General features: G+C 28.7%; 1 protein-coding gene across 1 annotated transcript in view; it reads left to right on the forward strand.

The window, feature by feature from the left end:
• LOC142317719 (cathepsin B-like cysteine proteinase 4) overlaps positions 1-17,089 on the forward strand; it is a 39,301-nt gene extending 22,212 nt beyond the window's left edge. The window contains exons 5-6 of the mRNA XM_075354266.1: positions 1,412-1,531; positions 16,869-17,089. Coding sequence (XP_075210381.1) covers positions 1,412-1,531; positions 16,869-17,089 — 341 coding nt within the window. The remainder of the gene's footprint in view (positions 1-1,411; positions 1,532-16,868) is intronic.
• Positions 17,090-18,138: the final 1,049 nt, after the last annotated feature.

Below are 18,138 nucleotides of genomic sequence, written 5' to 3' on the forward strand. Positions count from 1 at the left end.
AATGAACAGAAAATTTGCCAACTTGTAAAGAGAAATTTGATATCTATCAAAAATCATCAGAATTCTTATGATTTTATTTTTGATGATTTATTAATCACACAGATTTGAAGCATAGTTAAACATTCTAAATCTGACCCATTCAGGTTTATAGTTTAACTATACTTTGAAGAAATCAGTATCTATGAAAGGTGAAGTATCTATTATGCTACTACATCACAGATAAGTAATAATTTTTTGCATATTTAATGTATATCATAATGATCTAAATTGAAGATGATTATAGAAGTAAGATTATCAAATTTATTCTATGAGAACCTACAAAGAGAGTAGTAAAACAATTTACAGTTCAGTTGGATACTTTCACATACCACACGATTGTGAGAATGAATGAGACTGTTCCTTTCAGAAACCTGGACATGTTGATTGGCTTATTAATTTCTGTAGGAAAGATAATATTTGTTAATTTAATTTATTATATTAATTAGTAATATGTTGCTTGTTTCCATTCTATTTGAAAAATTCCCTGATGTTCTGAGGGTTTTTGGTTGGATGAGTGTCCATTATCTAGAGGGAGCGTAGAAACTATCCTGTGAGGAGTTTTTTGTGCGATACAATAATTTTTCCAATGGTAGATAGTCTTTTCCCACTATTCATCCTTTTTCTTATCCTTCATCCATTCTTCCTCAACTGAATGGATGAAGGAACAAACTATGCTAGATCCACGCTGAGAATTCCTGGATTACACAGCCAGTGCATCATTCAAGTGGATTGATTGCCTGTAAAGCAAGATGGTGGCTGTACATTGAACCTAATGATTGAACTGTGTAACTGGTGAATATAATCTTCTTAATCCCTTCTTAAATATAAATGAAATTCCCATTAACTGTCTCAGCTATCAGTTTCAACTTTTTGCAACCATCAAATAGGATACAGAGTCTCCGCAGATAAGCCCATTAGCCACCTCATTAAAGAAACAACTGCCCAAAATACAGTAGGTTTTAATGTTGTACTAGATGGCCAGTGTGTCAATGATTCAATCCTCTTGATACCTATTCAGGAAAATTTAGTAACAAAAAAAGAATGTATGGGTGGTGGGAGTGGACTATCAACTTAAAAGGTTATGCCTTCATGAGATTGGGGTAGCTTATTCTTCAGTTTAAGACCAATTATTTTGATACTTTATTGTTCAGTTGTTAAGTTTTTTTTTTTTTTATATATATTTTAATATAGTAGTATTGATTTTGAAGTTCAATGAAAATAAATACAAAAAAATGTTATTTTATTATTATAAGTATAATTTTGGGTGGAAGTCAAAATAAATTACATAGTATTGTGATAAAACTGTCTGAATAGAAGAATGATTTAAGAATTTTTAAATTAAAAATATGGTAATGATGTAACAAATTTTCAGCTGACTTTCCACCATATCAAGTAAGAGCAGATGAAGAAGAAATAAAAAATGAAATATACAAGAACGGCCCGACAGTTGCTATCTTCAAACCATATATTGATTTTATCTACTATAAAACTGGTGAGTGAGCAGTCAACACTCTCTCATTTATATTTAATATTGTAGTTTATCTTGTCTGCTGCAGTTTTACAATGTACTCACAACAGAATACATTATATTGTACACACAAGTGGACTCTTGATTGCTATATTCAATTGAACTACCACAACTTAACATACAATTTCAAATTTTATTAAACCAATTCAAAATTTTATACTCTGATGTAAAAATCAAATACTATTCATTTATTTAGAAAAGAAATCAAAATATTATATATATATATATATATATATATATATATATATATATAATATTTTAAGAGTGTATATATATATATATATATATATATATACACTCTTAAAATATTTTTCTCTTATTCATTTTTTTTTTTTTTTTTTGTTTAAGGTGATTGATTAGATAACATTTTCCATTACTTTATAATCTACCACTAAAAAAACCATTTTATCTTAATACATGGTCCATCAAACAAATTCATCACTTAAAAAGATTTTGCCACAAATTTCTCTCTTCTTTTCAGCTTCAGATGGAGTCATTTAAAACTTTATCAATTCTCATAATTTTCAATATCCACCTGTTTCTCCACATTTCAATGACCTCTCTACTTTTTCCTTTCTGTTTTCCCTTTTGTATTACCATAAAGATCTGCATTTGTTAAAGCAGATCTTTATGGTAAAATAACATATATTTTTAAGAATTTCTAATTTTTTTCATCTACAAGTGTTAAACCTAAATGTAAATCTAATTCTTAGCACTACATATGATATTAATAGGTTACTTTTTTCTTAAAAGCTCTCATTGCTTGTCATAGATTTTTTTTTGTGGCTGCATTTCCTTATTACCCTTTCTATTTTATTAATAACAAAATTCTTCCATTTCTGGTACATTGTGTTGCTTAATATTTAATCTCATTATTCTCCTTTATATCACATTTGATTGCCAATGTTTTATATTTATTTCTTTTCTGGTAATAAATCAAATAATTATGAGAAAACTAAATCTGTTAAACAAATTTTTACCAGTTTATCATTCTGGACTTCTCCTTTGCTGAAGCTAAATAAACAAATTAGGAAGATTATCAGTTTTCTAGTGAAACCTGAACTCTATTAGGCTTCATTCGACTTCATTCGGTATGGGAATCTGTATATGTAAAAAAACACTCAGTCTGTGTAATTTTCTGAGTCTTTCAGGCAAAGGTGATCAGGAAGAGTTCAGGCAAAGAGAAGATGTGTAAATTTTAAATCTAATACCTACTGTAAATACATGTAAAATGTTGTTATCAATATTAACATATATATGAGATATTAATATTTTATTAAAGTTATTTGCTTATTTATTATAAGAAGTTCAATTTTGAAAACAAATTTTTTTTCTGTGGTTTACAAAAATTGCTTTTAAGGAGTCAAAAGCAGATACAAAAATAATAAAATATAATTTATTACAATTTAAAAAAAGTTATAATAATAAGAGCTGTTTTTTTTTAAATTCATTTTGTTACGTTGCAATTTTAAGAAATTATTAAATATTTCATTTAACCAATTTTCGTATCTTTTAATGCTTTAATAGAATTTGATAAAGGAATTTTAGACTGTTTCATATTTGTCTATTAGAATAATTTCATATTTGACTTTTATATATACAGAGTGTATCAGGAAGTTTCGCGAGACTTTTATAAACTATTTTACGCGTAAAAACAATGGAAAAAGTTCATATCAATGGAAAAAGTTCAACAGACAGTCGGGGAACTGTCTTGTATAAATGACTTTATAAAGTTCGCACCTTTATTCGTAATTGTCTGCTCAAAGCAGAATAATGAGTACTGTAGACGTGTGGATCGTTTGAGTATTCACTGAATATCCCTGAGAAGACTACAACATATTGTTTTACCGATTGTATGATGCAATACTCCATTGTCTAATTGTTTAATCGATTATGTAAGCAGTTGACATAGCTCAGAATGAGGCAATACAAGTGGATATAACAAACATTCATATGAAAAGAAAAAAAAAGAAGAATAGCATTGAAAATTAAAAAATTGTTTACTGGTAGGCCTTTCGGGGAGATTTCACTCGTTAATAAAGAAATCTCAACTCATCGAGGTTTACCTCAAAGATGGTGTGAAAAAAAAAAAGTTTATAAAAGTGTATGCAACAATATCGGTTTCATTCTTATTCAGTTTTCGTCATGGAAGGAGTAATTGAATTTCACGGTTTCCTCGATGGTAGTGACGATTTTATCTTAAAGTAATTGGCAATAGTGGACTGTTACTCCTTTACGATTCTTTTCTTCCGTCCACCTTACGCAAAATCTATTCTCAAACTGAGTTATCGTCGAATGGCAAATTGGTTTAAGTACAACTGTCAAGTACAGACTGGAATTATGGAGACGCTGTATACACTGAAGAAACGATGAAAATAATTTCCTTACGTTTTTCCAAGAAATACACAAAGGAACGAAAAAAGGCTAAATTTCTTTATAGGTCCCACGACGACGTTCGGAAGATACCGGAATTCGCTCCGAAACCCGGTTTCACAAATGTAAACATCTATCCTCTCCACAAAAGCGGGAAATGTGCACGGGCTTATTTGCAAACCACAATAAGTTTAAAGGGGAAGTGATGACTAGGAGAAGGAAGAAAGACAATGATGGGGAAATGACGCGGGAAGTACTATACTACGTTCGAACATCGATCTGATCCGCAATTTACCAAATCAGATAATGTTTCAATTTCTGATAACTCATCTCTGCTATCGCCATTTGCGTTAATAACGACATTTTCAATGGCATTATAAAATAAAAGTTCTCGAGCAAATAAGCTGTTTTTATTTTCTTGACATGATCTCACCTTGATTTCCATTCGGCATTAGTAATTGAATTTACTTGTTCTTCAATTAATGCATCATCTAATTTAAAATTAACATTATTTTTCACTACACACTTTTAAAACCACCCAACTATTTTCAATCTGACCTAATTCCGGAGAATAAGGAGGCAATCTCAAAACACTGTGACCTTTCTCAGCTAAAACTTAATCGATTTTAAATAATATAATAAACTGCACGACTAATGCAGTAATATTAATCTGTACAGTTTTGGTTTCAACATTGTAATCATAAATGACACGTTATTTTGTATAAGCCAGTAGATCATGTCTGCTTTGTGTGTATTCGAATTTGGAGCGCGGTTCAGATGCACCTTAAGGTACAAAATATTACCTATGACGATAAGTTAGAGGTAAAATTGGGAATTAACTATATTTTACCCACCGCTCGTAATTAACGGAATTCATATCGTCATAATAATCTTCTGTGTTGGTACCAGATTTAAATATAAGAAGGGCATTCTTGAGAAAACCATCTTCGGAACCGGCATGAACAATGCAAGCCGCTTGCCTTTAAAAATCGGAGCAGAAAGGTTGCGGTCAGAGCCGTTACTCTAAGGTATTGATTTGTTATGACTGGCTTGTACATATAATTCATCCATGTAAATTATAGGTCTATTTTGGTAACGGTACTCTTTAATAGGTTTTAAGAAACACAGTCTCATTTCCCGATTTTATAATTTTTCTATTATCTATAGTTTTATTTCCATTTGAACCCTACGTCTTTGATAATGCGCCATAAAGACCAAAAACTTCCTTGAAATTAGATTTTCTTTTTTACGACTAATAGTAGCGATCGAAGAATAATGTATGTATGTATTTTTTTTTATCTTGTTTTTATTTCTTTAAAGATTTATTATTTGATAACTTTTTAATAATTTGATACCATTTTGTACATATCAAATATTTTAACTTTTTAATAATCTGTTTTGTTAAATATCTAGTATTAATACTTTTTATATTTAATAAGCTTATACGAGGTGCGACAATAAAGTAATGAGACTGATGTGAAAAAAATGTTGTTTACCGTTTTAGTCATGTTTAGTGTTGTCTCCTTCAAAGTAGTTCCCCTCTGATTGCACACACTTATTCCAGCGCTTCTGCCATTGATGGTAACATTTCTGGAACACATCTTCTGTAATATCCTCCAAGACCCACATCACAGCTTTTTGGACATCTTGTGTTGTTTGAAAATGGTGTCCCTTGACCGCCATTTTGACTCTTGGAAATAGAAAAAAGTCGCACGGAGCGATATCTGGTGAATAAGGTGGCTGTGGTAGTATTGAAATTTGTTTTGAGGTTAAAAATTGCTGTGCTGACAGAGCAGTATGGGATGGCGCATTATCCTGATGCAGAATCCAATTATCAGCAATGTTGGCACGGACAAGAAGAACTCGTTTACGAAGTCTTTTTAAAATTTCTTTGTAGAAATATTGGTTAACTGTTTGTCCAGGAGCACCCACTCTTTATGAACACTTCCCTTGGAATCGAAGAAGCACACAAGCATGCATTTCACTTTTGACTTTGACATACGAGCTTTTTTTGGTCTGGGTGATCCCTTTGAGCACCATTGCGAACTTTGACGTTTTGTCTCTGGATCGTATTGAAAAAACCAACCTTCATCATCAGTGATAACATGGCTCAACAAATCTGGATTGATTTCCGTTTGCTCTAACAGATAGGCTGCCACATTTTTCCGTGTTTCTCGCTGTTGTGTGAGATTTTTGGGGACCATTTTTGCACAAATCTTTCTCATACCAAGATCTTCAGTTAATATTAGACGAACCGTTTCTCGATTGATGTTGAGTTCTTCTGCAATCATTTTTACGGATAATCTTCGATCAGATCGTACGATTTCACGCACCCTGGTCAAGTTGACATCTGTCCGTGAGGTTGATGGTCATCCACTGCGGTCTTCATCTTCAACATTCGTTCTGCCTTCACTAAAAATTTTATGCCACCGAAAAACTTGAGCTCTTGACATAACCTCCTCTCCAAAAGCCTTCTGCTTACCATAAGTTGTCGTCGCGTTTTCACCCAATTTAACGCAAAAAGAAATGGCATACCGTTGCGCGATATTTTGCGGTTTCATTTCTGTGACGAGAGACACAAACACGTGTTCACTTATTACAGCACAACTCACGACTGAGCAGTTGCATCAATGTGCCGCTTGGACTAGAAGTAGCTTATAGACCAAGGTCAAAGATGGTGTGCCTACGCAAGCTGCAGGGTTCCCACATCTTGCAAAGAAAAATCAGTCTCATTACTTTATTATCGCATCTCGTACATATACATAAATGTGCTGAATAGAAAGAAAAAAATGGTAACCTATATCCATTCAATGAAATAAATTAATTCATTACTTTTAGATACTTTTAAAGATGGAAGTCGAGAGTTCCAACATTCAAGTCCTAATAAAGGCAGTTACTTTTATAAGGATTTTTACTAGATCGTGAATAACGGTGTTTTTTGGTGGTTGGGTTTCAATTAACCACACATCTCAGGAATGGTCGAACTGAGACTGTACAAAACTACACTTCATTTACACTCATACATATCATCTTCATTCATCCTATGACGTAATTCCTGGAGGCTAAACAAGAAAAGAAAGAAAGGTACTTTTAACGACACTTCCTGCTGGAAAGTGGGTGGTAGAATATTCTGCTAGTGTTTCAACTGTTTGTTAGAAAAAAGTGACTAAATGAAAAATAACAGACATTTGAAGTTGTTTTCTGAATTTGTTTATCTGTAGAGGGATAATTTATTCTTTGATGGTTAGTGTTTTCTCTGGCTAGGTATGTCCGTTGCATTTCAGTCATGCATGCAGTGTTAGATATATCAGGATAAATGGCTAATCAAATTGGCCAAACATATCCCATCAAGACAAACAATTTTTTTTTTATTTTAATTTTTAAAATACTCTATTTCTTCTTGTTGTAGTAATCAATCCTAGGATGGTTTGCAGCAGTCTTCCTCCTCCAAGCATTTCAATCATGTGCTAATGCCTTTGTTTACATGTATGTTTTACATCCAAAATCTTGTGTGGTTTGTTCAATGTACCCTACTCTTAGTCTACCTCTTGCATTCTTTCCTTCAACTATGCCCTTTATTATGGTATGCAAGAAACTGTTATGCCATGTATATAACTCTATTTTAAACTACAATTAAAGTTACATCAATTAAAAATAAAGTATTTCATATAATAATAATTGTTCATTTACATTAACTATTGGTAAAGAAACAGAAATTTGCAACGAAACATTTAATCGGAATAGATGAGAATATAATATTGTATGATTCTATAATAGGAAATTTATAAATAAATAATTTTACCTGAAGATGTTGTAAATTAACTTTCCCTTGTATAATCTTAATACTAATAAAAAATAAAGAAAATTTATATAATAATAAATCTGATAAAAGAATAAAAAAAATTGAAAGTAAATGAGATGTAAACAAGATTAGGATATAAAAGGAAGCTCTAGAAATACATTTTTTTGTCATGCCAAACAATCTGACTATAATCGCAAATAATTTTGAAGCAACAAAAATTCATATAGAAACGTTAAAAGAAATCATAGAAAAAACATAAACTACAAATTTCCTATAAAAAACAGAATGTATGACGAATATTAAAAATAAAGTGAAATCTTTAGAAAAACTAACCGTGGTGAAATTAAAATAGTTAAATGTCTTGGAGAAATAACACTCTGGAAAGATCCAACTTAGCCTATCACAAGCCTAACAAAAAATATATATTACAAAAAATCCCTTTCTTTTAAAAACAATATTTACACACTACAGACAACCAGAATGCTGTAGAAACAATGTTTCCTGTAGAAACAATGATGGTAGTCAAAGAACTAAGAGTGGGAAAGATAATAAAAAAGAAAAAAAATTTGAGAAAGTTTTTAGAACCTAAACATAAAAATAATCAAAATATTTCATTTGATCTTAAATTTATCAGAACATTTAAAAAATTAAAAACTAAGAAAAAGAAAATTAGTCTTTCTTTTATGGACAATTAAAATAAATGGAGAATAAAAAGTTAACAAAAAGTCTTCATTATAACTTTAATTAAAAACTAGAAATTTCTGGTTTCAAGAGACCGGAAAATGTTCTAAAGGAATTAAATGTTAAAGAAGAAGAAATTCTGGACCAAAATACTTTCAGAAATAAAATAAAAAATTTCAACAGTTTTCAAAAAACCAAGAGGAAAAGAATTTTTCTTAAGCAAGGCAGAGTTAGTCAAAGGATGAAAGAGTGCTGGCAGAAAAGTAAACAAAACGTAAAGTTGTTTTCTGATGTGTTTTATAGATGGTCCAAAAAAAAACACAACATTGATGATGTTTGAAATATCTTTTGCAACTGTGCTTTTAATGCTAACTTCTCTATTATTGGTACATGAGAAATGCCATGCCTGAACAAGAACTGAACCTAGAACTTTCTATAAGAAAGATGAAAACATTAACAATTATAACAAATTTATTATAGCAGTCATAAATACTAAACTTTAATGTTTAATGGAAACGTATTATGTTTACGTATCTTAATAAAAGTTAAAATATATTTAATAAAAAGAATGCAAAATAATATAAATTTAAATAGATATAAAAAATCAAGTGTGAATACGTGTATGCATGCACATGGGTTTCATGATTATAAACAAAATTTAAAGTATAAAAACAGCTGCGGCCCTTAAACGATGATTAGGCTCACTAATTTATTAATAAGATTTTATGTAAAGTATATACACAATATTAAAGGTACATTAGATCAAGCATGATATAATTAATACTATTATAATATTTTACACAATAAATAAATATTACAAATTACCTCTTTACACAATTTTAAAAAATCTCTAAGAAAATAAAAAAACTTGAACATTATTAATTTATTCCATATTTGTATACCTTTTATGTACCATCATAACAAAAATTATATGTAAGGAAAATTCAAAAAATGAAGTTAAAGTTTTAATCAAATTAGTTTTATAAAAAGATTATGGCTTGGTAGTAGTAAAGTATTGTTACTCAAAAAAATATTATACAAAAATTTTAAATATTTATTTTTATCAAAATTCTTCATAAGTATATAATAGGAATAATATAATTTTTAAATAAAAAATTGTATAATAATAAATTAATTAATTAATTGTATAATTATTTAAATTTTTGTTTTGTAAAACAAATCCAAAGATTAATTTAGTTTAATTTTTTATTATATTTACACCATACTGGACTAAAAATTATATTTTCAATGGGAAAATATGGTTTAATGCAGCTCATGCCCTAAACTTATTTTAACTAATTATACTTCAGCAACTTATGCGATTATTTAAATTCTTATTCACTTGCAATATATAACAAAACCCTGTTAATGAAAAATATATTTTTATATTTACTCTTTAGAAAGCTCTAAAAAACTAGAAAAAAATAATAGGAAATATTTTAACCTCCTTCCTTTTTTTAAAAGGAAAGGTTAAATTTCCTTCTTTTTTGGTGTTTTTTCTTCTATTTATAAGCTCAATATCCATTAGAACAAAAATTTTTTGAGAATCAAAATAATATTTGAAATGACTTCCTAGTAATTTTTTTTTTAAATTTCTAATCAGGAAAGGGACCCACCCTTTTTAAAAAATAAAACTATTGTTTATAATTAACTCTCTATAACAATTCATTTTAGTGACAAATTCCAAGTGATGAAAATAAAAGAGAAGAAAAGTTATAACTATTCTCAGGGATTCCTTTTACCCATATTGTAGCTGCAGTTATATATATATATATTTTTTTTAAATTATTTATTTAGCAAGGACTTACTGTGGTAAAAGAATAAGGAGGCCAGATTTTTTTGTTTATTTTGATTTTGAGTTTACTGAGTAATAAATAAGAATGGTATTCAGAAAAAAAATTGGGTAATTTTATTTGTATTTTTATAATCTTAAAAGCCACATACTAGTAAAAATTTCATAAAATCTAACACTAACAATATTCAGTACAGTAGTATGCCTCCATACCCGTTCATTCAATTTTTTGAAAGTTTAATATAATCAGGCCTACTAAGATATAATCAACCAATCAACTTTCTTTCATTATTATAAGGTGAACTGTTATATATGTATATTTTAAATGTTATTTTACATAGCAAAATAATATATACATCTGTACATGTAGAATTTTATAAATGAGATTTATTTATTTCTTATAAAGATAATTTCAAGATATTAAGAAGTATAAAAAAATGAAATGGTACTATTTCTTTACTGATAGAATCAATATTCTCTTTATTATATAATCATGCAGCCAGGAAAGGAAAGTTTATTTCTTTTCACATATACAAATAAATACTTTTATTATAATACATAAAATACAGACTCATCATGTTTTAAAATTAATATCAATGTTGATAGCAGATTTATTTTATTGTTTTATTCACAAGTTTTCAAATATACTGTCTAAAAAAATGTTAAGCATATATATCTAATTTAAACAGAGAAGTAGCTTTAAGTTGTTGAAATATTCTTTGTTGGTGAGATTACAAACTTCAGCCAGCACAGCAGAGTGAGTTAGCAAATAATGTTGTATTTAAACAGAATAGACAAGCTGAGAAAACCCAAGGGAGATAAGTGAACTGTTGTGCTTGTTAGTGCAGAGTGCAGACATCTTCTGTATGAAGTAAGTTATGCCCAGTGGAATAGTGAAGTATGCAACATCCCATGTTTTGTTTTATTAACAAACATTTAACTTAATATATTATGAACTTCTTGCTGTGTAAGAAAATTGTCGATAACTTAGTCTGATCGTAATCCACAAACAGTTATCATTTTGCAAAACTGTAAATTCAATTCAAAAGGCTAAAGCTGAACAAAATATTGAATGTTCCCAACATGAGTGAAGACGTTAAAATTTAATCTTTCTCTAATGGTAAATTTTATAATTACTATTGAAATTTGGGTATATTTATTTTGTTATCTATGTATTAATTATTTCCCCAAAAAACAAAAAATTCAAGAAAAATTTAATAGACAGTTAAATTGTCAATTTAATAAATTGTTTGTTAAATTATCCCCTCTCTCATCTGAAACTAAGAAGGAAGCTGTGTCCATGTAACTTCTACACCACTTTGTTTATGTATTTCTACTTTAAAATGTTAACAGTTTAAAACTATGAACATTTACTTTCCTTCGTCTTTTTTCTTTTTTTTTAGAAGAAAAAGGGGAGCATTTTTTTAATAATTTCTTTAACCATTATACTAATAATTTTTAAAAGGTTCTCTGGAAGTTTTTCTCTAAATATTACCTGAGTTTAGATAGTAACATTTGTAAAATATAATTAGCCCTCACCCTTGAATCCAAGATACAAGTTGTTTTCTCCCAAAACCATTTTAGTTGTATTTATTTCTAGTGTAACACTATAAAAGTTTTAAAAGCCCAATATTTAGAAATATATTTTTGGTTTGTATGCTGGGATAGCAATGGAAGAGATTTAAAATAAAAGCTTCCTAGTGAAGTGTTTACCAGAATAGTCCTAAATAGATTAAAATAGAACTATTTTACTCCCTTGTCAAATTTTTACAAAAATGATATATTACTAATGTCCCAAACTCTTGAGTACTAACAAATATGTCATAATTATATTAATATCCATTACACAGATATTAAGCAAGAATACACACTGAAGTTTGGCCTAATTTCTTATGCATTTTTGGGCTCAGGGTAATTCAGAACATCAAAGTAAAAATTACCAAAATTTCAGGTATCCAAAATGTTGATCACTCCTATATTTTTCTAGCAAATAAATCACTCAATTAAAAAGGTCTAAGCTTTCATGACTAATTTTTTAGAAAACCAGAATTAAAAACTGTTTTAATCCAATCAGTTCAAATAGTGAAATGTTGGAAAAACCAGCAAAGACTTCCCAGCTTTGCTAGGAAAGTACTGTTTAATTGCTACAAATATTGATAGGATAAGTTTTACTGCCCTTCTTGCTCTGTTGATAAAAGTGTATTAGTACCCTAACGAGATATTAAATTATGTTTAAAAATTAGTAAAATTTTGACAAAGTAAAACTTATCCTGATATCATTTATCATAGAAAAACTTTTTACTCGTATATACTCAATACGTATATATTGCACTTGCTTCAAATAATTGTTTTACTCGCCCTCTGATGAAATAATAGCAATATAAAAACATTTAATTACAGTACCACCTTATCAACCATCCATGAGAATGAATCAATTAAGTAATCTGAAACCATCATACTTAGTCCAAAACAGTGAATATTTCTGTTCAAGTTGAATAAATAAAATTTCAACTAATCAGAATACTTAATTTTTTTTTAACTAATCATATGAATGAAAACATGGATTAACCGAAATAAAACAAATTTAGTTCAATTGTAAAAAGTAATTAAGTTGGCCTGTCAAAGAACTGAATAGTGTTCATACCATATTCAATGAATCAGAAGAGCATGGTTTCTGGCAAATCATAGAAAAGTATACATATAAACTTTTAAATAACAGCAAGTTTTCATCAACAATATGGAATTAGTTATACCATAACTAAAGCATACCCTTACATAAGGATTAATTTAATTTTCAAAATCATATAACACCACACACACACTCACACACACACAACACAACACACACACACACACACACACACACACACACACACACACACACAGAGAGAGAGAGAGAGAGAGAGAGAGAGAGAGAGAGAGAGAGAGAGAGAGAGAGAGAGACAATTGCACCTAGTTTTTACTTGCATTTTTGGACTCTGGTAATCTTAAAATGTCAAGAAATTCATAAGACCAAGATCCAAAATTTTTATTCTAGCACTTTCCTTAATAATGAAAAAGATATATAAAAATTAATTAAAATCAACTAATATTATTTTAACTTCAATTAAGTATTTTTTGTCATTTAACTGTTCATCACCCAAATTCCCATTTATATTTAATTAATAAATGGGATTTTAGGTTAAATTGATAAACCTCTCTCCAAATAGATCCCCTATTTAATATTTAATTTCTCTTATTCTCCTTCATGTCACATTCACCATTGTTTTACTCCTCCTATTTATCTTCTAATAAATTTCTCTTCTAATCACAAATCATATCACACAGAATTTCTTCATATTTTGTTTCTGCAAAAAGAACATAATCAGTGAAATGGAACATTAATTTTAAATTCTTTTTCCTTAAATAGTTGCTATGATTTAAAATTTATCCAACAATTCCTGTACTATTTTCTATGTCCAAGTTGAAAGTAATGAAGTTAGACTAAAACTTATTTCACTGTTTTCTGAATCACAGTTTGTTATCTTTGATCTAATGTATTGTAATAACTTCTTCATGATTTTATACAGATTGTATATATTAACATCTTCTTTCTCGATATTTCATACCGTTTCTTTTTATTTTAAACACCGTTTCATTCAATCCACCTTATCAAATGCCTCTCTGATATAACTGTCATGTAGGTAGCTTTATTCTTTTTAAGCTGCCCTTCTCAGATTAGCCTGAAAAAACATCTATCCTTGTATCCATGTTTTTTTTTTTTGTTTTTAAAGCAGTGTTGATCCTCCACTACAGTTTCCACCGCAAATTCCATTTACCTATAAATTACCCGATTGAAAATTTTTATTGGACGAGATGTTGCACTGATAGTCCAGTAGTTCTCATACTTATCTGCCCCTGCCTTCTTTGTTATTGTAACAATTACTTTTTTTTTAAATCTATGAGTAATTCTCAAGAAATATAAACCACACACACTAATCTGTGTAGTCTAATCAGTCATCAGAATACCTTTTACGTATTTTAATGTATGTACAGAGTGTCAAACGGATCCCACTGGGTTGGTCTAGTGGTGAACTCATCGTTGTAAATCAGCTGATTTCAAAGTCAAGAGGTCTAAGATTCAAATCCTAATAAAGGCAGTTACTTTTATATGGATTTGAATATTATAACATGGATACCAGTGTTCTTTGGTGTCAGGTTTCAATTAACCACACATCTTAGGAATGGTCGACCTGTACAAGATTCATTTACATTCATACTTATCATCTTCTGAATTAATACCTAAAGTAGTTCCAGAGGCTAAACAGAAGTGTCAGATGAAGAAACGGACAAATTTTCAGGGCATGTTCTACTGATAAAAATGATGAAAAACGTTAAACATAGGTCTGGAAATGTTTTGTTATCAAGTTACGACTAACGAAATATTTCAGTTCTTCTAGTAAAAAGAAGCCCTACTGTAATTGTTGGGACCCAATTTAAACAGTAAAGTTGGTGGTTTCTTATGTAATTTGAGCTCAGAAATAGGATAAAACAGGTCCCAGAACTGTAACTCCAGTATTTTTTAAGATATCCCATGTAAGACACAACAGCTTCATCCACAAAAGTCAGTGTTGAAAAACAAGTTTTTTTTTAGGTTTGTACTTCAATAGCTTTCTTAAATGACCAATAAGTGTGAAAGATTTAGTAAAAAATTCTATGTAGAATTTAAACTCTGAGAAAATTAATGTAAATACAGACAATGAAAAGTAAATAAAAAGCTTTTATTATCAAATTTTTATTGAAGCAAAACAGACAAAAAATAGATAGAAAATCGTATTATTCTTTGTGTAACTAATAAACATTATTCTTAATGCAGCAAATCAAAAAAAAACATGAAATGATAAATGGTAACAGAATAACAAACTTCAATTACAGTAATTGTTTGAAATTCTCTCCTTCACAATGTACACAACACTCTGCCCGATGTAAAATATTTCTAGTGGCTTTCCGTATCATCTCAGGATCGTTTTGTATTTTAATGATTAGCTCTTCTTTAGAATTAACTTTTTGTTGGTATATTATTGTTTCCATTTAGTCCCAAATTAAATATTCTAGTGGTGAAATCTTTCACTAGCTGTAACTTGAAAACAAAGCATTTATATGAATTACCTTCAGAACTATATTTATATGAATTTTTTTTCACCAGTAGAACAAGTTCTGAAAGTTTCTTCTTTGGACACTGTATAATGCAGCCATCTCATTGGATAAAGTAGCAGCACAGTACAAAAGTGGTGGTGAAAAAGAGAGAAAGAACAAAGTAGAAAAATTTATATTTAAATATTTATTAACTACTCTGCTGCTAGAATGTCTTTGATATAATATTTATTAATCATTAATAAGTTTAACTTTTCCACACCAATTTTTGTATAATAATAAGTGCTCAACTTCACAAACAATATTACCAGAATCAATTTAATCCAATCAGATGATTTGTATATATTTGTACTGTAGCTTTTTCCAAAGAAAAAAAAGAAAAATTCTGATAATATTAGGATGCAAAATTTCAAAATGAATAGTTTATATTTTCAACCAAAACAGATTAAAAAAAAATATCAGAACAATTCTGTTTATATTTCTACTGGATGCTGCATCATATAAAGTAAACGTTTCTTTCTGAATTATTTTAAAAGGGATATAGAACAAAACTTATGTGCCAAGAATCTAATAAAGAAAAAAATCCAGTGAATAATTTTATGTGACTGGAATAAAACTCTTTTAATTGTTGGTTGAGTAGTAAATAATTTGAATTCAATAAAAACTATATAGTGGAATTTTTGCTTAGACACCATGTATATTTAGAATTGCAGCATGTATTATAATATCATTATTTTTAGAAAATAATAATCAAACTACATACTGATTACTAAATTGTTTTCAGTGTACAGAGATGTGAAAAAAGCAGTCATTTCATTTTATCTAATTTACAATAAAAATTCTTTTTATTCCTACCAACAAGTATTGCAAAAGAAAAAAGTTCCACTCAATTAATAAATAATCAATCAAGCACATTGATAAGTGAAATAATATTTAAAGAAAAAAAATATTTTATAACCTTCATAAAAATACATATATAAACATTGTAAATCATGTTTGACAAAAACACGGTACATTTAAAAAACAGTGATAACAAAAACACATAGAAACATTTCAGGTATGCAGTATTAGTATTATAGCAAAAAGTAGCTAATTCTTGTATAGGTCGGTTTGAAAGAGTTAATTCAATTAATTTTATCTCATATATTACAAACTAAACATGAAACAAAAAAGTGTCCAGATTTCATTTACATGTATGTTTCATTAAAAATGGATACTGGACTAGGAAATATTGTGAATTAAATAATTTGCAGCTGATCCCCTCACTTCTCATTTCCTTAAAAAGTTTTAAGTCTTATTTTAGCTATCCCAGACTTTATCTAAGGCTGAGAATTCAATGAACGAATATTTTTTTTTTTTTTTTTTTGTTGCTCATTTAGAACAATCTGAACAAACATTGGTTGATTAAATAATTGTTCATAAATTATAATTTTAAGTAAACAGCTACTATTTTTTTTAAAGATTTATAATTTTACATTTTAAATTTTCAAACATATTTAATTTGATCTTTTTTTTTTCAGGAATTTATCACTCAACAAATGACACCAATCCTGTAATGTGGCATTCAGTTAAATTAATTGGTTGGGGGACTGAAAATGATGTTCCATATTGGTTAGTTGTAAATTCATGGGGATCAGAATGGGGAGAAAATGGAACTTTCAGAATTTTAAGAGGCTTTAACGAATGCAGTTTTGAAAATCATATCATTACTATCATCCCCAAAATTAATGCATTACTTTAAAAATAAATTTCTCATTTTCATTTAATATAAAAAATATGTATAAAATAATCATTTTAATAAAACAGAGGACTGTTTTATAAACATATTCCTATTAACACATTACTATTGCACTCACAGCAATTTAAAGATTTAAGCCTTCAGTTGAAAATGTAGAATATAGTGCACCTCAGAAGTACTGTCGCTCCTTTGCTTTTTTTAATATTATATAAAAGGTCATCCTTAAATATCATACCACTTATTGTTAACCCCAACTGCTGCCATTCAATCTATATCAGATAATAATCACATTGGGCAACAAAATTTCATTTTTTGTTTGCTAAAAGAATCTTAATAGTTGAAAACATATAGTATTTTTTGATTGATTTCAAATATATAAATGGTTTCTTTGTATCAGGCATAGTCTTTTATAATCACCATTTTTTCTTGTGAGAAAAGGCATTGTGATGGTAGTATAACAATATTACACATGCAATTTCTACATGCCTAAAATCTACTTCTTTTAGATTTTCTGATGAAGATTACTGTAGGCACATCTGTATTCAGATTTCATCATTTTAGGTTCCACTTTCCCTGGTAGCATATTTCCTGGTGAAAACATTCTCCATGTTCATCACTCACACCTCCAAGATTAATAGGGATAAATCCAGATGAGAATTTAAGAAGTGGATTTTTAGTGTTTATTATATTAGTGAATATAATATAAAATATAATATAACATTCAAGTGCTTTATAGTTTTTAAGAAGCTCAGTTATAAGTTCTTTGTAGTTATCAGCCTTATGATTTTCAAGGAAGTTTTTTTAGAATCTCTTTAGAAAATTTCCTCACAGTCATTCAAACTGTCCTCAAATTCAATATCATTGATTCGTTTTCTTATTTGTGGTCCAACAAATATACCTTCCTTTATCTAAGTATCACTTATATCAGAAAACTTGTTTTTTAGAAAATGAAATCCAGGTCCACCACAATCCATTGCTTTAACAATTTTTTTCATTAAATTGAGTTTAATGTGTAGTGACAGAAGATAATCTTATCCAGGTTTAACTACTGC

Source organism: Lycorma delicatula, chromosome 1, assembly GCF_047948215.1.
Source record: "Lycorma delicatula isolate Av1 chromosome 1, ASM4794821v1, whole genome shotgun sequence".
NCBI lineage: Eukaryota > Metazoa > Arthropoda > Insecta > Hemiptera > Fulgoridae > Lycorma > Lycorma delicatula.